Here is a 20786-nt window from a genome sequence, read left to right on the forward strand (position 1 = left end):
CGGCAGACTTTTAGCATGCCATGCCATGCTGACTGTGACGAACGATAGTTTCAAAGAACCCCGGAGCTCTACCACGCATTCCGGTCCCAGTTCGGATCTGTACGGAACGGTCAGCGGTGATCCAGTATAGGGTGTCAAAGCTGTAAGAGAGGCATATGCAAAGGTCAAAAAAAAAAAAAGAGAATATCTCACCCTGTATGAAACTCGCCAAAACCTTACTCCCCGTCTGCAAAAGCGGGTGTCCCGCAACAATCTGCAAGAAACGCTGCAACCCCTCCCGGCGGTGCTCGATGACATCGTCACTGAATCGATTGGTGAATACCTTCCCGGGGAGCGGCGGGATGGTGACGCGCGTGCTCTCGCGCTCCAGGATGTCGCGGAAGTACTCAAAGTCCGAGTAGCGGCGGCGCACGATGGAGTGTTTCAGCTTGAAGGCTGGGATGTTGGTTTTGCAGACGATCTCGTAGGAGGTGTACATGTTGCGAGATGTGCCGTGGGTTTGCGGGTTGACGACCTATTTTTGATGGTATGCTGGTTAGGTTTGGTCCAAATTGTTTTCTGGGGAGGGAGCATATGAGCAGGCGGGGGGGGGGGGGGGGGGTGAGGGGAAGAGATGTTCGGTGGGTGTGGGATTTGGATGTTGGGGATGTCAGAGTTGGTTGGTACTCTGCGCTGGAGTGTATCAATCAATAGCTCACTGCCAGGACTCACCTCGATCTCGAGGAAGTTCTCCGGGGGCCCGTAGATCTCCTCAAAGGTCTGCTGGCGGGACTCCGGGACGTGCTGCATGGTTGCGGGGTGATGGGCTTGCGCCGGTGTCCAGAAAGAGCGAGGAGCAATGTGAACAATGCAGAATAGGAGCTAGAGGCAGTTGAGCGGAAGAGGACTTTGGGGAGAACGTAACGACAGATGAGGAGCGACTGAGCTAGCGTGGAGAAGAAGTGGTTACAGTTAGACTTGGGCTGCTATCGGAGGGACGGCGGGGGATCATTGATCCGGGCCGGGCTTATCGTTATCAGTTAGATTTAAGTTGGCCTACAAGAGAGCATGCACTCACTATTATTCATTATTATTATTATTACAGTGATGACCCTGCCAGAAACATAAGAGGTACTCTTTCAACCACTAATCGCATGATACGAAGTTGAATGGTATGGTTACATATCCTAAGAACGCTCCAGTGAAGATGAAGATCTTAGATATGCCGGTCAATCCCACCGGAAATATCGATAGTTCTGATAGAAGCCCCGCCAGATACCACGACGCCTTGACTGCTCCCCTTGATTTGCAATGACTTGCCGATAGTTCGTCCGCATCAGCCGCCAGCCCAGACGAATGTTTCGAGCATCTAAAGTTTCACGCTGCGCTTGTTGAGCAGCGTACAGTTGTTGGCTGTTCTGCAGGCCTGAGAGGCTCAACGGCACACAATATCGTAGCCGCGAATAGCGTTGAAAGAAAATTCCAACAGAGATTGTCAGGTCTGCTTGACCCTGTCTTTCAGAGCAGTGCTGAATTTTGTTTTATGCTCTGATGATAGCGCTTTGCGCCATTCGAGCATACCCCAACAAACAATAAGAAAAAATGCCACCAGGTTTGCCAGAGCCAGCAGGTCCATTTCAGCTGTTGCTTTTGAATCAAGAGTATCTTCTAGGCGGAAGAAGCTGTATATTTCCTCTTTCAGGGAGAAGTTCAGTGCCAATCCGACGGCGTAGGAGATTAGCATAGTGGCGCGTTCCATGGCAATCGTATAGGCAGCCATCGTATGTAGAACGGCCCATGTTGCGTGTGTGGTGAAATTTCTGGCCCTTGCCGTTTGGACGGTCCGGAGAAGGGTATAAAGATATAAGGGTCCCAGGGCCAGCAGAGTCAGCTCGAAGGTGGGCCAGCCAAGTGGTACGAGTCCAGAGAGATTATGAATGTGCCACATGTCATCATGTGTATGTGCTACCTTCTTACTGAGCATCCAGTATCCAGTGATGCTCAACACCAAGGAGCCGCACAGCACAATGTAGCCATTGTTTCGATGAAATGCGGGCCAGCGTCGACGGATTCTATCGACGTGCTGTAGAGGCATAAGAAGACACCATATGAGAGCTGGAATGGCATGTAGGCTTTGGTAAAGCCATAAAGGGGCAGTCTTGATGCGCCAACTCAGGATATGCTCTCCAGTCTAGGGATGTAAGCAACAAAGTTTCGAAGGAAACGGTCCTTTTTTTAACCTACCGAATGATGCCTTGTGGTGGTGAATATGGGTGAATCCGGTCCCCAAATACTACTCGGAGCACCAGTAAAAGCCATGATTCCTGACAAGATCATCACAATACTCAGTGGAATAAGAACTTTCTGAGAAGCTCGCATCCTTTTTTGATGTAGCATATTTCCTTGTTTTGTGACACGAGATGGGGCATTTGAAAACAACACAGATAGGCTGTGGGCTGCTCAACTTATATTCCTGACAATCTACTTACAAAGTAGGCTAGACCGAGGATACATGTGAAGCGAAAGGAGTAATTTATTTGTTCACGTTATCATTGAATGTTGATCATCACGAACCGAGGGATGACTAATTTTTCGACCTTTAAACTACATATGTCCCTACGAATTGTGGGACTAGTACTTCACAGTGTTGATTTCCGTCGCAAGGGTGACGGTCTTGTGTTTGAAAGCCTTTTTGCTCACTGCGATTGTCGGGCCGCAGCTGCAGTAGCGAGATTGGTATGGGAAGTATGGGAACGGGATCTGCTCGTATCCGCTGAGGAGGCCAAGAAGAATGCATGGTCTACATACGATGCGCGATGCAGTCTTTCAATATTAACCGCTTTACACCAGAGCAATGAAAATTAGAAGCGCCAGGAGTGCCTAGGGTTTAGGAGTATAGTATCATCAGAGCTGTTCCCCAGTCAGCGTCGTTGCGACTCGGGATGGATTATTGGTGGATATGCCCCTGCAGTCATGTGATGAGTGGCAGAATGAATAGGGAAGGCGGTGAGAAGTGACTTTAAGCCTATCTGCCCCCACCTAACTTTCCTTCAACCAATCGCACTCAGTCATCATAAGGCTTCAACTATTCGTACTCACCACTCATGAATCCCCTTCTCAACTGTCCCAGCTGATTTGGCCGCCTTGCTGGAACTGGCATACCCTCCAGACTGGCTCAACCTGGGTAGTCGGCAGAATGTCATCATCCTCAGAGACGGTGAGTCCTTCTGTGTCTTCTACTCTTTTCAATACTCATAATCAAGCTAGAAGCTGGATCGAAAGCTGAATATTTACACACCGCTCAAACCCACGGACAAAACCAAGGACTTCCTCCATGACTTCTTCAAGTTCCTTCCTCCTGACGGAAAAAAAAATCTGGCGGGGGAGGTTTCAGGATGTGCAAATGACGAGGAGCTTCGGCAACTGGTCCAAAGCATCACAACTGGCTTATTGATTCCTATGAAAGCACAGGGTGGCAAAACACTCATTGAAATCACTCCTTCTCCGCATTCTGGTGTTGAAGATTCACTGCAGCACCGCTGTTTAGAAAGAGATGGCAACCAATGTCTTGCAACGGGGCATTATAGTCACAGTCACGCCCATCCACGGAACGCACTCACGACCCATCTTGAAGCGGCCCATATTATTCCATTTGCACTTGGATCCTTTCAGGCTGATGTCGGTGAGGCAGTAGACAGATATGGAGCGATTTGGGCCAACCTACGGCGCTACTTTCCAGTTCTTGACAGTATGCCCTTTACCTCAGAACAGATAAATTCGGAAAAGAACGTCCTGATGCTAGATTCCCAACTTCACAAGGAATTCGGTCAATTCAGACTCATTTTTGAAACAACTGGAGTTCCTCACCAATATCGAATCAAGACCTTCCCAGATACCGCCACGGGGCCGATACGAGATTTACCTAGAAATCGGCATGTCAAGTTCAGAGTTCACAAAGGAAGTTGGGAACTTCCAGATCCTACACTTCTCAGAATCCACGCTTGTATTGGAAATTTTCTACATATGAGTGGCCAGGCAGAGATAATCGACAAAGTCCTGCAAGATTTTGAAGACTGTGGTGGGCTTGCTCCGAGTGGGAGCACAAACATCGAAGACTTTCTTGCAGTGAGCGGCCTCTCACTACTACCCTCGAATGCCAACGAAACGCCCGATTCTCAAAAGTCTACAGAGAAGCAACGTCCTACGGAGAGGCAAGGGCTCCAACGGGCGAAATTTCTTGACACTGAGAATAAACCATGGGGATACTAAGCAGCATAATCCGGAAAGCGGTTGTCACGGTCGCAGTTACAGGTTAGGCCATGTGATGGACCGAGACCACCTTCACTAGCTAGCTTCTTAGTTCAGAACTCATCAACAGCGAGATACAGTATTATTGCTTCGGTTATCCTCCTTTTCGTAACAGTCGCATGGCCTTTAGAAGACACACGTGAAGGCTTGTGTATGCTGCTTTTGGGAGTCGGACAGGTACGGTATTGATCTAGGTTTCCAAATTCAAAGAAAGGGAAAATTTACCATTCTATTTCTCGCAACCATATGCTTTATAAAGAAATGACATGATTAACACAAAGCGAATGTATACCAAGAAAATGCTTTAATATATTGACCTTCTGTTTTGGTAACCTTGATGCTTGGGCCTCGCGTAATTTATGGTCCGATCATCCATGGCCAGACGTATTCGGCACTGCTAGAAGATGACTCCGGCTCTGTAGCAGAACTTGGCAACTCCGTCGCAGAGTCACTCGGAGTTTCTGAGACTGGAGTAAACGTAATAGGCGAGCCAACCAGAGGAATTGACGTCTGAGCTGGGGTTGGAGTCGCTGACGGTTGGGGAACAAGAGGAGTGGAGGGCTTAGGTTTAGGCGCAGAGCTGAAAGTACTTCTCATAGACCCGGACTTGCTCAGTGCGTTCCACTCGCGTTCGAGCTTCGCCGCAAGAGACGAGAAACCGGCATTATCCTGCGATGCTATATCGAAAGAATCGGCATATCCGGATTGGACGACCATCGATATTGGGTACCTCGATGATCCGCTGGAGCTAGGAGTGCTAGTGCTCCTAGGACTGGATGTTGGAGACGTTCTCGATGGGGTGCTCGAAGGCGTAGTGGTAGATGGAGAACTGGTAGGCGAACTCGTTGGAGAACTGGTCGGTTCACTGGTCGATTCGTTGCTTGCAGTCTCGGATGGCGATTCGGACGGATCTGGTGTGTTTGATGGATCACCATCTGGATCTCCGGGGTTGTTGGGGTCATTGGGGGTTGGATCAGGGAGACTGGGAGGGTTAGGCACAGGAATGTCGGGACCTGACCCTCCTCCACCACCTCCACCACCTGAACCTCCTGGAGGTCCTCCGCAACCGATATAGCATTTCCAGCCACGTCCATGGGGTCCAACGACTAGGGGAACATCATGGCCACCGTTGTCTGTCGTGGTCGTTGTGATTGTGCCCGTGAGACTAGCATAAGCAGGGTAATCGGTCGACGAGTAGTGGGGCGTAATCGTGATGCTGCCGCTAGATATCACCGTTGATGTCTTCGATGGCGGAGAAGTGCTGGCTGGACCGGAGGTGAATCCCTGGCCCGAAGTCATCGGGATGAGAGGCCGCGATGTAGGATTGCCTGATCGGTTCGATGAGGGTCCTCCAGAGGTATCTGGGTTGGTAGATGAGCCGCTGCTTGGGGCAACAGGCGTGCTGCTAGGACTGCCTGATGGAGGGTGGCCAGGCCAAGAAGGAGAGGATGGAGAGGATGGGTCACTTGGTGAAGTTGAGCTCGACGAGTTTCCAGGCTTGCCTGTCGTAGTGCTGCCAGTTCCAGCTGGGCCTGACGAGGTGGTGGTGGTCCCCGAAGGAATGACCGGTGTAGATGCCGTTTTGCTTGTCTGGCCGACAGGAGTTGAGCTGCTTGATTCCGTAGAGGAGCTCGGCGCTGGAGTCTTGGTGGTCAAATGGGTGAAGGTGTAGGTCACCTCTTCAATGATTTTGCCGTTGCTGGTATGCGTGCTGCATGATGAGGGCACTCCCAGCGAAGGACCAGCTGAGCATGTAGGCGTGCCAGCCGCTGCCAGCCCCGCTAGCGGCAGACTGAGCAGCAAAGTCGATAGCTTTGAAATGATCATAGTCACTTCTGGTCGTATCAACTCCTGTAAACAATAGTAGATCGCGAGGAGTAGACAAAATATGTATTCGGCTCAACAGCCAAAGCTGTGGCAAAGCTATGAAACACACGATCCGCATTACTTCGGTCCAAATAAAGAACTCGATGATGTTCATGGTGCATAACCATGCAGAACCTAAGTTAGGGAACCATTTGTTTCGTCCATAGAAGCCTGTATACCCATTGATCAGCAGCTTACTTGCCGCCACGTTACCACGGGGCCGTGAGGCAATCAGTGTTGCAAAAAGCTGAAACGCCTTTGGGGGTCTCCCGATTTGCCTCTGTGACGATCATATTCTCATCTTGAAGCTCATCAGGGGCGGAACTATAAACAGTAAACATTTAGCCCCATGGAGCCGCAGCTCCCGTCCGCCTGGCTATCAATCTGACGAATCAGATCTCATCTCGACCTTGTCTGGGACTTTATTGGCAATGTACCCGCAAAAAGAAAAGGGCCTAGGGCCAGAGGCAAAAAAGTCCCTGCTTCACCATAGTTAGAGCTCTGCATTGGAAATAGGGTTAAAATCCTGAAGCCACAGATGTGGCCCAATCAACCGCCACCATGTGCTTGCTGATAAAAATTTTAAAGAATTAAATCCTCCCTGCGATAACGAATACATCCAAATTTAGCCTTGAGGTTGGTGACGCGTGGGAAGCATTATTAAATAGACGTTCAGCATGCAGGATGAGGCCAGATCTTAGGATGCATTCGCTCTTTTGAATTACACTTTGCAGGCTCTCCATTAGTTATTAATTCGAGCTCTTAACAATTAATCCGTCGTACACTTTTGTCCCGACTTGCCCCCGGGAACAAAGAATTTTCATCTTCTCTAAAAAAAGAACACAAGCTAGATCTGTAAGGATGTGAACGCAGTCCCCAAAGAGCATGGTTCCCCGCTGATGAGTTGGATGCGGGGACATGCCGATATACCCCCGAAAGTAACACTTAAAAGACAGTTCCCAAGAAAATGTCATTATGAAAAGAGATCTAAGATCTTTGAGCCACCATGTCAGCCGTTCTAGATTTCTGGCAAGATACTTCTCTGCCATATTACCTATCAGGGTTACTGGTGTTGGTATGTCCAAATAGTCCCCGCTAGAGGGTGAATGAGTGTTGAATCGCGTCGCATTCCGCCCTTCAGATACTCGGCACAATCATCTACAATGTGTGGCTTGACCCATTAGCCCCGTTTCCTGGTCCGTTTTCCGCCAAATTTTCGTCCCTGTGGATCGTTCTTCAATGTCGACAAGCCAAGCGTTCCGAGTCCGTTTTGAGGCAGCATCAACGACATGGTGACTTTGTGCGCATTGCACCCAATCATATTTCCATCTCGAACCCCGCAGCACTGGAAACAATCTATGGCCATAAGTCGGGATTCACCAAAGGCCCTTTTTACGAAGATAAGCTCCATCCTCTGGATCGATTTCACTGTTCCTGGCAAGTTGACTCGTATAGACAATTTACCCTTTCATCAGGTTGAGCCTGTTATTTTCAATACCAGAAGCACCGAAACCCACCAGCGAAAACGCAGGTATCTGAGTCCGGCATTTTCGACGAAGAACCTCAATGAATACGAGCCTTACATGACCGTACAAATCCAGAAATTAATGGAGTGCATTCGCTGCATGAATAATTCTGGAGAGACGCAGCTGGATTTCAACGAGTATGGTAAGTATGATAGATATTTTCCAAGAAAAACCCCGAATTGACCCTGTAGTAGCGAATTACCTAGCTTTCGACGTGATCAGTTAGTCCTCCCAGAATGTCCTTCTTACCTCCCAGCTGATACACGTGGTCGCAGGTGATTATGCCTTTGGAAGATCATTCGGATTCCTTGACAAGCAGAGTGACCACTTCAACCTTATAGCAACAATTGATGCCCGCGGAGAAGTCCTCAATGCACTAGGCCACGTACCACAATTCCTGCGTCCTCTCATGAAATACTTCTTTCTGGACTCTTTCTGGCCCAACGGCCTGCGTGCAACATCAAACCTGGCAACAATAGGGACAGATGCCTACTATCTCCGCAAAGACCAGCAGGACTCGCGACGAGATCTGCTCAGTTTCCTGTTCAATGCCAAAGACCCAGGGAACGGAAACCCTCTCCCCGAGAAAGAAATTATTGCGGAATCTATCTCGTTTATCGTGGGTGGCAGTGATACCACCAGCTCGACAATGACGAATATCGTTGATATTGTCTCCCGCTTGCCAGGGGTCCGAAGACAGCTTCAGGCGGAGCTGGATGAGGCTTTTCCCGGACAGATGCCAGGCAGCTGGGTGGCTGATTTTGCGACCGTTAATAAGCTTCCCGTTTTAAATGCGGTTCTGCGTGAGACTATGAGATTCAAACCGACTAGTTCTACGGGCTTGGAGAGAGTGACGCCGGCTGGGGGCAAAGTGATCGCTGGGAAATATATCCCAGAAGGTGTAAGTACTGGCCTTGCTCGGAAATGCACTACAATGGATACTAAACATTATGGCAGACCTTGGTTAGTGTGCCTACGTTGAATATCCACCATAACCCGGCCATTTTCACGAAGCCAGACGAATTTGATATATCACGCTGGCTTGATAACGCATCTTCGACATTGTTGGATTCTTTTTACCCCTTCTCTCTAGGGCCACGCGCCTGCCTTGGGCGAAAGTATGTTCTGCCTTGTTCTCTGCCTGGTCTATCTCGAAGCTGACTACAGTGAAGCTTTGCATGGATGGAGATGCTGAAAACACTGGCCACGATCTTGAAGCTATTTGAGCTGGAAAGGGTGGAAGTAGCAGGCAGTGGAGTTCGGGAAGGGTTCTTTGTGAAGAACAAGGAGTGCCATGTAAAGATTTCGGGTAGATAAATAACTCTCTACACTTGCTGTCGGGCTTAACGGAATTTGGGTTGGGGGCGATGACATAACCGGTTATCGATAAGTCCCCCTCACTTGCTTCACTCACCGTTCTTAACGCCCCCATAATGGCCTCGCCCGGATCCTCTGATAATCAGGAGCCTTCAAACCCGTCTACTGTGTGGCATCCAGCGCAGGAGTGGTTGGAAGATGATGAGCTAGATATGGATTACCACCCGGCACAAGATATAACCGAGGACGACGACGATGATTGGGAGGACCACATGGATGATGGATCGGATGAAGCGGGGATAGATGTTTCGGACGGTAGGAACTCATTGTGCTTGCTTTTGTAGATGTTCTGACTTTTCAACCGCAGAGAACCCGCATGTCACTCTTGGAAATATCCATATCGAGCTTGCAACAGGTGATGAAGATGAGCAGGATCAGGGTGCACATCACCCACGCAGTATGTTTATGAGAGAATGCAAGGAAACAATTGCTAATGCTTGGTTGAAGTTCCGGCTGCGCGTTTATTTGAATTACTCGCATCGAGCGGTCTCCAACACATACTTCAGTCCAATGGATGGCCTGGCCTAGCGGAGGAAGAGGAGGACGAGGACGACGATGAAGATGATTATTACTTCAGTGCTTTCAGAAATCGGCCCAGAGCCAGGCGGAGGACTGGGCCTGTTGAATACCCTAAAGTACCTAGCGACGAGGGCAAAGAGTTGATGGGGGAGGGCCACTTTGGATCCGACCAGTATTACGTGGATCGCCTAAAACAGCGCAAAAAGGCCCTTGCAATGAATTTGATGTGGCGAGAACTCGGAATTGATGTACATGGAGTGCAGAAGAGAGCGGATCAGGCTATTTCCCAGGTATGTTGTTGTGGAATGACGAAAAGCATAGTGCACAAGGCTAATACGCAACTATGTAGAAGCTGATACCGGGCTCCGCCGCAGATCGGATCATCCATTACGACGCACGAAGTTACTCTGGACAATTTTCGGACGATGGAAACTTCTTTTTTTGCTGTGCCCAGGACTTTCGGGTTCGGATGTACGATACATCCAATCCATACGAGTGGAAATACTACAAGACTGTCGATTATCCTTTCGGCAGATGGACAATCACCGACTCCACGTTGAGTCCTGACAACCGGTTTCTCGTGTACAGTTCAATACGAAGCAAAGCCTACCTTGCCACAACAGATCCAGAGGATGTCTCGGACCCGATTGTGCTGGATTTTTCCGGAGTTCCAGGTCGGAGACGACAGCAGCATGGCTGGGGCGGTCCTGACTTTGGGGTATGTTCTGCATCAGATTGTCTGAGCGTGACTGGCTGACTTTACTGTCTTAGATTTGGTCTCTTCGGTTCTCTGGAGACGGTCGTGAGCTCGTCGCGGGAACAGATGAGGATTCGGTGATTGTGTATGATCTCGAAACGAAACGGACTGTCCTGAATCTCCGAGGTCGTCACCAGCACCATGTCAACGCGGTCTGTTTCGGTGATTCTTCTTCTCCACACATTCTCTACTCTGGCTCAGATGATACGACACTTCGAGTCTGGGATCGACGGTCCATGGGCGATGGGCGCGAAGCAGGAGTATTCATGGGCCACACTGAGGGGCTGACCTACGTCGACAGCAAAGGCGATGGCCGGTATGTGCTTTCAAACGGCAAAGACCAAACCATGAAGTTGTGGGATTTGCGAAAGATGATGACGACCGCCAAATTCGATACTATCGACCCCAACATCTATACAACTGACTTTGACTACCGTCATGGCCCATACCCAGACGACTGTTACCAGCCACACCCGCACGACTGCTCCGTGGTCACCTTCCGTGGCCATCGCGTTCTCAAAACTCTGATCCGCTGCCACTTCTCTCCTCCCGGAAGTACCAACTCTCGTTATGTTTATAGCGGCAGCGAAGACGGCAAAGTATACGTGTACAACCTGGACGCCACCCTGGCTGGTACGATTGACGTGAGATCCGCAACGCAGAACTCGCGGCCCCGCGAGCCAGACCCCTTCTCGGCGGCGTATGGGATGAGCGGCGAGATGATGTGGCGGACCTGTGTGCGAGACGTTAGCTGGCACCCGAATGCGCCGGTCCTGGCAGGTAAGTGATTCTCAATGCGGCTGGTTCAAGGGACATAGCTGACCCAAACTAGCATCATCCTGGAATGGATGGGGCGGGTCAACCGGTACCTGCACAGTGCATTCATGGAACGATGGTGCCGCAGACGACGAGGGCGACCCTCCAGTTGGTAGTAGCTATGACGGCAAACTGCGGCCGATCCCCGAGTTCAACGAGTACCGTGACAACGCCCCGACGACTCAATCGCGCCGTCCACTGCGAAGTCGGCCTGTCCGGCAACTATTTGTCGGCGGTGAGCCTAATTCACCGGAGTGGTAGGGGATAACATTGGGATCGCAAAATAGAATTAGAGACTTTGGGTGTTCAGCAGGCAACGATGTCTTCTTGAGAATTGATTTGGTGCATCTTGGCCGATCTCTACACATATGCTCTGCTTGCATCTCAGCGTGTAGGATTAATGAGTAGTATGGAATGCAAATACGAAACTCTCTCTTTCTCTCTCTGTCTCTCCATGTTTGATCAGAAAGGAACCCCTGTGGTGGATTGCTCAACGATGCTAGGGTATCTCATGGATCGCACCGCCCCCCGGTGCGTCCAGACTATGCGCCCGTAAAGATAAAAGTACACAGAAAAGAAAAAGGTAAGAACAGAGACCATCATCTGCAGAACAAAGGGGGTTTCAAATGCCCAAATGGAAATCGAAATCGAAATCCGAAGTCCTTCCTCCTGTAGTAATCTCCGAAACAGATGTCATCCCATCTCCTGACGCGTGCAACTGACCGACCGAGGTCATTGACAATGCAGATCGAGCTTAAGCGCCGCCGACGAGAACCTGGTTGACGGGGATGTGGACTGTGGGGAAGAGGAGCGACGTTAGCAGGGAGGTTCTGGAGCTTGGAACTCGACGACACGAAGCTGGGGCACACTTACTCAGCTTGACGAAGTAACCGATCGCGCCCTGGAAAAGAAGACAAGATCAGCACGAGCTCGGGGTATTCTGGCGGAGAGGAGGGAGGGAGAGGGAGAGAGATCGAGAACATACCATCACGAGGAAGCCACAGCCCACGGCGTAGGAGATCTTGTAGAACTCATCCTTGTCGGCTGTCGACAGAAGGTCAGCATTGGTCCCAGCAGCAAGAAAGTCATCTCATCGACTCACGCTTGGTGCAGCGACGGATGAACTGCGAGCCATCGCGCAGGAAATCCTTGGGGATATCCGCCAGCTCTTGGAGAGTCTCCGACATCTTGGCACGGGTTGAGAGATGAGTGTGGTAGATAAACTCGAGGTAGTAGAAGTAGCTGAGCAAGAGGGCACGAAGGAATTGCTTGTCGTGGTCGAAGTCAACGGGCTGCTGGAGTCTCCCGCGGTCGGGCCAAATGGCCTCTCGGGGACGGATCATCTGGCGCTCCGTCACCGCCTCCAGCCGGGCAGAATCCGCGTCCGGCTGATATTCCACCGCATCAACCCAGCGCTCTGGCTTCTGCTTCGTCTTGCGCTTCGGCTTTTGAGGACGACAACTACGAGACATTTTGTTCAACAGAAGAAGGGTCTGTTTCTTTGATACTGGTGTTTTCTGGCGAACTGGGGAAAACTGTGTGTGACAGCGTTCAAAGGTTTACGTTCTGGGAGAGTTGTGCCTGCCCCCTTTCATCATCTTCTTGTGCGCGCCAATATTTTGTGCGCACACCCAATCCACTGCCTGTCTGTGGCTGCTGGTCTTGTCTCTCTATCCTTCTTCTCCAGGCACCGCGCTTTTCCTTCTTCTGGACCTGTACCCGCGCGTCGAGCTCGAGCTCTCTCCTGTCTATCTCATCGCCCACCAGGTGTGGCTTCTCTTATCACCAGAGACCAGGGTTCTTTCTCTTCGGATTGTACGTATTACTGAGCACGTTGTGTCTGTGTGTCTTTTTGTCTTCTTGTTTTCTTGGTCCAGCAGGCACTGGGAGGGACTTGCTGCCTATGGGCTATTCTCTGGGAAATGACTCCTCCATGCTAATTGACGGCCTGTCTCTGCAGACATGTATTACTGAAACAACCAGAAGAGAGAAACAAAAACAAAGAAGAAGTTTATTCACAAGAATCAAGTCCACTTACCTGCTCTGAGCTTGGCCCTCGGCTGATCTAGTGTACGCAATGGCCACCGAGGACGATAACTTCGACATTGACATCTACGGGGACGGCGGCGGCTTCAATGCCAACGAACCGGATTTCAAGGGGGAGGACTCGTCGGAGCTGGTGCTAGACGCGCCGGAGAACCCGCCTCCGGAGAACAACGTGAAGGTTGAACAACCAGAAATAAAAACGGAGCCGCTGCAGCCGTCGGCAGCGGTCAATGGAGAGCATCAAGCTCAGACCCAACAGCAACAACAACAACAACAACAACAACCGCAAGAGCCAGCCGCACCGCACGGAGTGAAGCGCAAGGAGTATGATGACCGTTCAACGGACCCGGACGCCACGGCGGCGCTGCTCATCTCAGACCTGTTCTGGTGGACAACCGATGACGATATTCGGGGTTGGGTCAACCAGGCCGAGTGCGAGGATGGCCTCAAGGATGTCACATTCAGCGAGCACAAGGTGAACGGGAAGAGCAAAGGGTGAGTACCTCGTCAAATCCCGCCCGCCCCCCAAATCATTGAGACGGAAGCTCATCATCGGGATATACGAAACAGCCAAGCATTCGTGGAATTCACCACTCCGCAAGCCGCTACAGCCGCGAAACACCAGATCGAGTCCCTGGGACTGACAGGTTCATCCGGCCGCAAGCATGTCGTCATCTACACCAATCCACACGCAAACCCATTCAAAACCCTCCCCAAGGATGCGCCAATGCGCAAGGACAACCGGTCCGTCGGCGGTGGCGGCGGATTCACCGCCGGCGGCAGCCAGAACTTCGGCATGAACAACATGGGCGGCGGTGGTGGTTTCCGAGGTGGTCGTGGTGGCGGGTACAACCGTGGCATGGGCGGCAACCTGGGTGGGGGCTTCAACAACCGCAACAACTTCAACGCCATGGGCGGTGGCGGCGGCTTCCAGGGCGGATCCGGGCCCAACAATATGATGGGTGGTTTCCAGGGCCAGCCGATGGGTGGTGGCATGCAGAACTACGGCTTCAGTAACCGCGGCAATATGATGGGTGGTATGCGCGGTGGTCCGGGGGGAATGCGTGGTGGTCGTGGTGGAAATAACATGGGTGGACCGAACATGATGGGCGGCATGCCTGGTATGAACCCAATGGGAGGCATGGGGATGAATCCCATGGCCGGGGCCATGGGCCCAATGATGGGGGGAATGGGCGGTAACATGGGCATGCAAGGTGAGTTCAGATCTACTTTTCTTCGGCTTTCGTCCATCCAGTTAGCAGTAGTTGCTGATACTCGTTTCTCTGCAGGACAAGGCTTCCAGGGCCCCAACCAAGGCTTCAATCAGGGATTCTACAACCCGAACCAAGGCGGTGGTGGCGATGCATCGTGGAACCCGCACGGCGCTAAACGCAGCCGGCAGGAGTGAAGAAGCTAACGAAAAGACATAGCTCTTAAAAAGAATCCTCGCCTCTCCTCGCACCTCGTTGCTTTCGATAAGATGCGGAAAGCATTGCTGACTATGGCGTACATCTTTTTTTTCCCTCCCATTTTTTCAACTCAGGCCGAAGGACTTTGTTTACCCTATTACAACTACTAACTCTCGCCAACAAAGCGGCCGTCTGTTCACAATTTTCTATTGTCATTATGCTTTTCCCCGTTACGGCTGCAAGCGAAGGAAACAAACGGAAAAGAACGGAAAGGAAAGGAAAGGGAAAAGGCAGCAAACAAAACTAGGGCTCGTTTTGGATTTCGAGATCTCTGGGTGTTTTTCTAGTTTCTTTTCAACTGGTTTCTTTTTCCTCTTTCTCTTTCTTTTCTTTCGATTCAACTGATGTATTAGATGCAAGTCAAATGGAGTCTGCTGCTTTTGTTCTGTTTGGTGAATGCTCATACGTAGTAAGTATTCTTTGTACATGACGCGAAGCCTAAGTAGCATAAATTCTATAGGCGGCCGAGGTTTCAGGCCATTACTCCTCCAGTCCAGGCATGCGGACCCAGGATACATATGTGGCGGAAATGCCGGTCTTAGAAATAAGCTTCTAGGTGTGAGGAAGCGAACAAGCAACTATGAGAAGAACTGTGATAGATAGACCATAATGCGATGTAAAATTCCAAATATGCTAGCGCCGTCTAAACGCTGAGAGGCAGTAGGTAGTGTGACCGTACCACCTTGATGCCTGGTATCAAGTTCATAAAATCATAACGTGCATAGGAACAAAGTAGATCCTATAAAAATCAAGGACCCCGAGTAAAAGTCAACCATAACCGACCCTTGTAGTATACAAAACTTGTGCAGTATGTATACAATTCCTAGATCAATATCAGATGGGCCACCTTTTACATTGATAGAGAAAGGGTACTTACCGGAAGACCCCATGTTCAGCCTGGGTTAATCAGAAAACAAGAAGAAGGTGATATGGTGTACAGAAGGAAGGAAATATGCACCAATATCAAGAGGAAGAAAGATCAGAACCATAGGATATTGGCAATGCAATGCATGCAATGCATCCAGAAAAAGAAAAACAAACCAGAAAACGCAGGGAAAAAAGACAGAGAGCTCACAAATCAAGTCCAGGAGTCATTCAGTCAGCAGCATACCACCGCCATGGCGGCCCATGTTCAAGAAGAAAAGAACAATATGCATGACAAGCACATAAACCGACTTCAGCTCATCGTCGGCGTCATGCGGAACCAGTTTCGAGGACGTAGCACTCCCTGCACTATTCATCAAGTCGAGCAGCTTCTGGATAAGCCACTGGAGATCAGTAGTGAAAGCCCATTCGCCTTCCAGTTCTTCTTCGAGGCTTGAAATGGCAGTGACAAACTGAGAAGAAGACGGTTCAAGGGCCGAGGAGTCTGCATTCTCGTCGGTATCGCCTTCTTGGGCCTTCTCCTTCTGCTTTTTGTCTGAGGACTCTGTAGCCACGGACGACCGGAGCTTAAGCAACCGCACTACTACCTGAACTCTTGTCCACAGGGCATGGCTGTGGCCCGACTCACCAGACTCACGAGACTGCGTGTCGCCCGCCGCAACCTTGAATGTCACTTCGACGTGTCTGTCAGTAGACACTGCTTTGCGGGTACGTGCTATGTACTGCGGACGAGGCATGGCACGGCATGGGCAGTTGCACTCTGGGACCGGCTCGAGGCTTGCGGTAGTACTCAGGAGCGGCAGCGAGTTGCTCCGCGGTGGAATGGACAAGTCTGGTAACAAATGTGAGCAAAGGCGACTCGCTAAAATATCAGGGGGTGGATGGGCAGAACATACAGTCCCAGGTGCCAGGAAGGACGCTTGAAAGAAGCTCCATGGGTATCCTCTTGGGTTGAGACTTGGTGGCTAGAGGATTGATCCATTTGCCGAGTCTGCGCAGTATGGAACCTGGGCCCATCACAGACGGGCCTTTGAAATGACTGTCATAAATCAAGGGAAGATCGGGCTCTGGTACCGCAGCGACCATGATCGTGGAGTCGTCTCCGATGTCCCAGTTACCACGGTTGTTGGGGGCGTTCCTGGTGCCGGTTCTATAGTCCTGCGATCCTGCCCGCGGAAACACTCCTCCGGTATATGTGTATGGATCTGCGGGGAATGAAGCAGCGACACCATGCATATCTTGGCCAAACCCTTGGTTTTGGATATATCCAGGAGTTGTCAACTCACGAGGGTCGACATATAAAGGGCTTTGGAATGGAACAGGTCGATTGGCAGGAGCCTGATGTCCAATAGGTGACTGTATCGCAAGCCGATAAGGGGCACACATGTGGCATTGACTCATCTGGAGACACAGGTCGCATTTGTTGACGATATGAGGACAGCGGGGGCACTTCCGCTCAGGCTCCGGCTGTGGCTGTGGCTCTGGTTGCTGTGGATGCCTCAAGGTGGAAGAATCATCTGTTCTCTTGCGCTTATACTGGCTGCCAGGGATCGGATCGCTAGTTTTATTGGGGGTTTGACCACGCCGAGACCGGTTGGATTTGTGGCCGGCCTTGGGGTTGGACTGTAGGGCCTCACCGTCCCCTGGGGTGTTAACGAACTCACAGTGGCTAGTGAGGCAATTGTAGAACCCATCCCAGCTTTGAACAGACTTGGGACAAAGAAGACACTGTGTAGGGCAAGCCAATTCTTGACGGACATTGTTGATCTCCGTGGAGTCGAATCTAAACAGGCCATGGTCCTTCTCAGCGTGCGTTTTAAGCTTGTCACGTCTATTCTCGTAAATGCCGCAACTCGGTGGACACCGCGGACACCAGTATTTAAACTGGGGCTGATGAAAAGACTCAACATGGCGCTTCAATGTTCCGGGTTTTGTGAAGGTAGGTTGGTTATGCTTAGAACAGAGTAGACAACGATACATACGTTCCTTCGTCTGCTCTTTCTGAGGGGTTGCTCTCGTTTCGGGCTCAAGAGTCTCATTATCAGGTAAACCAACCCTAAGGTAGAGCATTGAGCGGGCCTCGTCGAGCCTTGAGAGGGCCTCATCGAAATTATTTGAACTCCAAGCCTTATTAGCTTGTTGGAGACATCGGCTGAACTCGGACGCCTGGGACTGTTTATGGGCAGGCGTGTCAAACCCTAGGGGATCATTTTGTTTCACGCCAGAAGCATACTGGGTCTGGGCCAGGTCCAACGGAGACTGATCCCACATTTCCTGAATGTTCAGAAAATTGCCCGCTCCGATTCCAAGAAGGTCGTTATTTATATCCCTCGAGACGGGCGTTATAGCTGCCTCGGGCTCAAGAGATTCTAGCTGCCCAGCTTGGCTAGTCGTGCGGCTTGTAGTTCCGATAGAGGGATCCCAGAAGCCGGATGGTTCCTGATGTCCGGAAGATTAGCCATGGCCATGAGCTCTTGATCACGGTTGGCACTTACTGAACCCGAACTCTGCGACGGCGTTGCCATATCTGTCTTCGCTTGACATATTGTGACTAGCGAGGCTGTCGAATTTGCCAAATTATCGGACGGCTCTCGGTGGTACCATGGGTCATGTGAGAAGCTCATAGAGGAAGCGGCGTGTAGCTTCCCAGTGGACAACAGGGAAAGCGTGGAGGCAGCAGTAGGCGATAGGCAGGGTCTCATGAAACTAAAAAGGAAAACAGTATGGCTTGATTTGACTAAAGGACTAAGCAAGAAGACCTTCGGAAGGAGGGAATTAAAACTGGGGGGCAGCGTGCTTTTAGTTCTCGAGCCTTTCACCCAGGTGATGAAGTCGAGACGGCCCGACACGCTTCAGTGTGGCATGGCCGGGGAACGGGGAATAATGGGTCCTTCTGCGTTGGCTCCGCCATGCGCCCCAAGGTGGAAAATGATCTTCAGCCCGTCTTTATCCGCAGGCCGGATAACCATTTGTCTCTCTTCATATCTCCAGGCGGTGAGGTAAGCCTTCCAATCTCTCCGAAAAGAGATCGAAATATGAGGCGGAGGTGTGTCGATAGCACAGCCCCCCCGCGCAGCTGCTTGTCAGTGACAATCTAGGTTCGTGGGCCGCCCGACGTCACCTAGACTGGATGGATGCGAGACACTACCGAGGTTCCCCGATGGGCGCGGTCTTTGCAACGAGGCCAATCGACAGTTCTGTTGTATGTCCCCCTGCTGCATTAGTTCTGTCGGGCACCAAAGTCACGCGCGGTGGCAAATAGGTCAACCCCCGCATTTTAAGCCTCACTCTCGAGGGTTGCGCGGATCTGTTCACCGGGAGTTTAGCATTGACTTTGGGCTTTTGGCCGGGCTTGACTGCCCTGACAGCGATGATATACGTACTTCCATGTGCTTGGACAATTGTGCAACCAACCGGAAAGCCAAGACCGGATGACGCCTGAATGCCTTCCGGCGCCAAGAAAATTCCACCTCGATCTGATTCGTGTTTGACCATGTCAGCTGGGACGGGACAGCCGGGCGTCAAGAGTTTCATGCTAATCCAGTCTCTCTCACTGACAAGTAAATCTTCGGAGTTTAGAGTGAGGGATTTTCTGATTCAGCTGAATGATTGTGGGCCCCTTTACACAGAGAATACCTGATCCTCAGTGCATAGTGTTACGCAGCAAGCTCCTTCTTGCGCCTTCTAGCGTTTCTAGCGTTTTTAGCGTCCTGTCTCGTGGGTCCCCTCGACGGGATCTTCGAGGAACCGTGGACGCGATCGCGGGTTCCACAAAATTGGTTTCGTTCCACTGTGAACAACCCGCAGGGCTGACTGCTTCAATGATAATGCCACCATCATTCGAGCGATGTCAAGTGCCCAACCGAACGAGGACATGATAACCGAATAGCACGGAAGAGAGGGGGCAGCGACGCAGCCAAACCGGATGTTTTTTCCTGATCCCAAGAGGCACCAATCCGGGGAGTGGTGGAGTGGAGTCCGATAAAGCATTTCCACGTGCACGATCCGCCGGATTGCGGAGAAAAGGATTACGATGAGCAAATGAGTAAATATCCGGATCCATATCCCTATCTATAACTAGGCGCCACGATCTATATATCCAACGTCAAGAACAAATACATAAAACAATGAGATAACACAAAAAGAAGCCCAACCGGTAAACCAGGGTACCAACGCCCCGCCACTTGCCCATCCGAACCATCCCATGCTACCCCATAACGATCAAATGATCTAGAAAGAGATGTTGACACAAATGCCGTTGCGCATTGCCATTTGCCTCCGATACAATTGTTTCAAGTGGGAGACACCTAAAGTATAACAAGGATGACTAGGTCCGCCTGTTGACACTGGACCACGGGGACGAACTGGTGGACTTCACGAACGTCGGGGAACTCTTGCTTTTCGTATAGGTCTTGGACGAAGTGCCGGTGGACTTGCTGCCGATTTTAAGCACAGTGTCCTTTGGGATCTTGATGTTGGATTGCCAGGCGCCGATGCCGCGAAAGTCTGGGTTGGAGGAAGGCATTGAGCTGCTCAGGAACACGGTTTGATCAGTCTGTATTCCGGTACCATGCATCACAGAGCTAGGTAGGACTTACCTGGAATGTGTGACAGAGGATAGTTTCTTAGGAAGTCTTGGTTGTTTGGTGATAGCAGCACTTCCTGGAGAGACTTCAACCCCTTTTTATAACCAGTCAGTTCCTATCTGTCTGAACACCCAGGAGATGAACAGTCGCTGCCTACGGATGACAGTACCTGGGTGAGGGCAGTGAAGGTTGGGAGAGTCGGGTGCGTGGTGGCCGTGTATGCAGATCACCACCGCCATTTGGAACACTCGATTGCAAGAAAGATATAACCTAGGACGAGTTTATGGGTGTTTGTGGTGGAGGGCGAGCTGACGAAGTAGCGGTGGTAATCATTACCCACCGTGACTTGGGGTTTCTGTGATAAAATGTACCTGCATCCTCAGACCCAAAAGATACAATTACGGCGTAATTTGGATGACGATTACACGCAACTAAATCTGGACGAATGACCTCGGCAGACGCCTGGAATGGATGCGGGAAATCTGTATACTTGGTGGGTGGGTCGGTGCTCCTCTAGTCAAAGGGACGTGTATGTGTACGTTTAGTTTGCGGGCCGAGTGAGTATTTTACATCGGCTTCACAACACCGATGGATATGCACCTGATTCAACTCGTTCTGCCTGGCTCAAGACCGGACAGAAGTCCGTGATTGG

General features: G+C 50.9%; 9 protein-coding genes across 9 annotated transcripts; 3 read left to right on the forward strand and 6 right to left on the reverse strand.

The window, feature by feature from the left end:
• Positions 1-68: 68 nt before the first annotated feature.
• N7474_005468 (sorting nexin-3) lies at positions 69-789 on the reverse strand (the record flags this gene model as incomplete). Its single annotated transcript, XM_057196883.1, has 3 exons — positions 69-97; positions 193-514; positions 712-789. The coding sequence occupies 3 exons, from the start codon at positions 787-789 to the stop codon at positions 69-71; spliced, it is 429 nt and encodes a 142-aa protein (XP_057054279.1).
• A 685-nt stretch (positions 790-1474) lies between these two features.
• Positions 1475-1759, reverse strand: N7474_005469 (uncharacterized protein; the record flags this gene model as incomplete). Its single annotated transcript, XM_057196884.1, has 1 exon — positions 1475-1759. The coding sequence occupies one exon, from the start codon at positions 1757-1759 to the stop codon at positions 1475-1477; it is 285 nt and encodes a 94-aa protein (XP_057054280.1).
• A 1416-nt stretch (positions 1760-3175) lies between these two features.
• On the forward strand, positions 3176-4248 carry N7474_005470 (HNH endonuclease signature motif containing protein; the record flags this gene model as incomplete). The annotated part of the gene is made up of 2 exons (XM_057196885.1): positions 3176-3196; positions 3247-4248. The coding sequence occupies 2 exons, from the start codon at positions 3176-3178 to the stop codon at positions 4246-4248; spliced, it is 1023 nt and encodes a 340-aa protein (XP_057054281.1).
• A 396-nt stretch (positions 4249-4644) lies between these two features.
• Positions 4645-6114, reverse strand: N7474_005471 (uncharacterized protein; the record flags this gene model as incomplete). The annotated part of the gene is made up of 1 exon (XM_057196886.1): positions 4645-6114. The coding sequence occupies one exon, from the start codon at positions 6112-6114 to the stop codon at positions 4645-4647; it is 1470 nt and encodes a 489-aa protein (XP_057054282.1).
• A 1397-nt stretch (positions 6115-7511) lies between these two features.
• On the forward strand, positions 7512-11409 carry N7474_005472 (uncharacterized protein; the record flags this gene model as incomplete). The annotated part of the gene is made up of 11 exons (XM_057196887.1): positions 7512-7821; positions 7874-7900; positions 7955-8580; positions 8637-8797; positions 8852-8975; positions 9071-9311; positions 9364-9453; positions 9504-9865; positions 9925-10293; positions 10347-11112; positions 11165-11409. The coding sequence occupies 11 exons, from the start codon at positions 7512-7514 to the stop codon at positions 11407-11409; spliced, it is 3321 nt and encodes a 1106-aa protein (XP_057054283.1).
• Positions 11410-11902: 493 nt separating this feature from the next.
• On the reverse strand, positions 11903-12620 carry N7474_005473 (translocon subunit SSS1; the record flags this gene model as incomplete). The annotated part of the gene is made up of 4 exons (XM_057196888.1): positions 11903-11943; positions 12022-12049; positions 12134-12192; positions 12251-12620. The coding sequence occupies 4 exons, from the start codon at positions 12618-12620 to the stop codon at positions 11903-11905; spliced, it is 498 nt and encodes a 165-aa protein (XP_057054284.1).
• A 605-nt stretch (positions 12621-13225) lies between these two features.
• N7474_005474 (uncharacterized protein) lies at positions 13226-14602 on the forward strand (the record flags this gene model as incomplete). Its single annotated transcript, XM_057196889.1, has 3 exons — positions 13226-13689; positions 13765-14408; positions 14484-14602. The coding sequence occupies 3 exons, from the start codon at positions 13226-13228 to the stop codon at positions 14600-14602; spliced, it is 1227 nt and encodes a 408-aa protein (XP_057054285.1).
• A 1152-nt stretch (positions 14603-15754) lies between these two features.
• Positions 15755-18073, reverse strand: N7474_005475 (putative C2H2 zinc finger domain protein; the record flags this gene model as incomplete). Its single annotated transcript, XM_057196890.1, has 3 exons — positions 15755-16380; positions 16445-17987; positions 18044-18073. The coding sequence occupies 3 exons, from the start codon at positions 18071-18073 to the stop codon at positions 15755-15757; spliced, it is 2199 nt and encodes a 732-aa protein (XP_057054286.1).
• Positions 18074-19875: 1802 nt separating this feature from the next.
• Positions 19876-20073, reverse strand: N7474_005476 (uncharacterized protein; the record flags this gene model as incomplete). Its single annotated transcript, XM_057196891.1, has 1 exon — positions 19876-20073. One exon carries the CDS (start codon positions 20071-20073, stop codon positions 19876-19878), a length of 198 nt encoding a protein of 65 aa, XP_057054287.1.
• Between the last annotated feature and the right edge of the window lie 713 nt (positions 20074-20786).

The sequence above is a fragment of the Penicillium riverlandense genome (assembly GCF_028828495.1).
Source record: "Penicillium riverlandense strain IBT 135883 chromosome Unknown utg000003l_segment0_segment0, whole genome shotgun sequence".
NCBI classification, from domain to species: domain Eukaryota; kingdom Fungi; phylum Ascomycota; class Eurotiomycetes; order Eurotiales; family Aspergillaceae; genus Penicillium; species Penicillium riverlandense.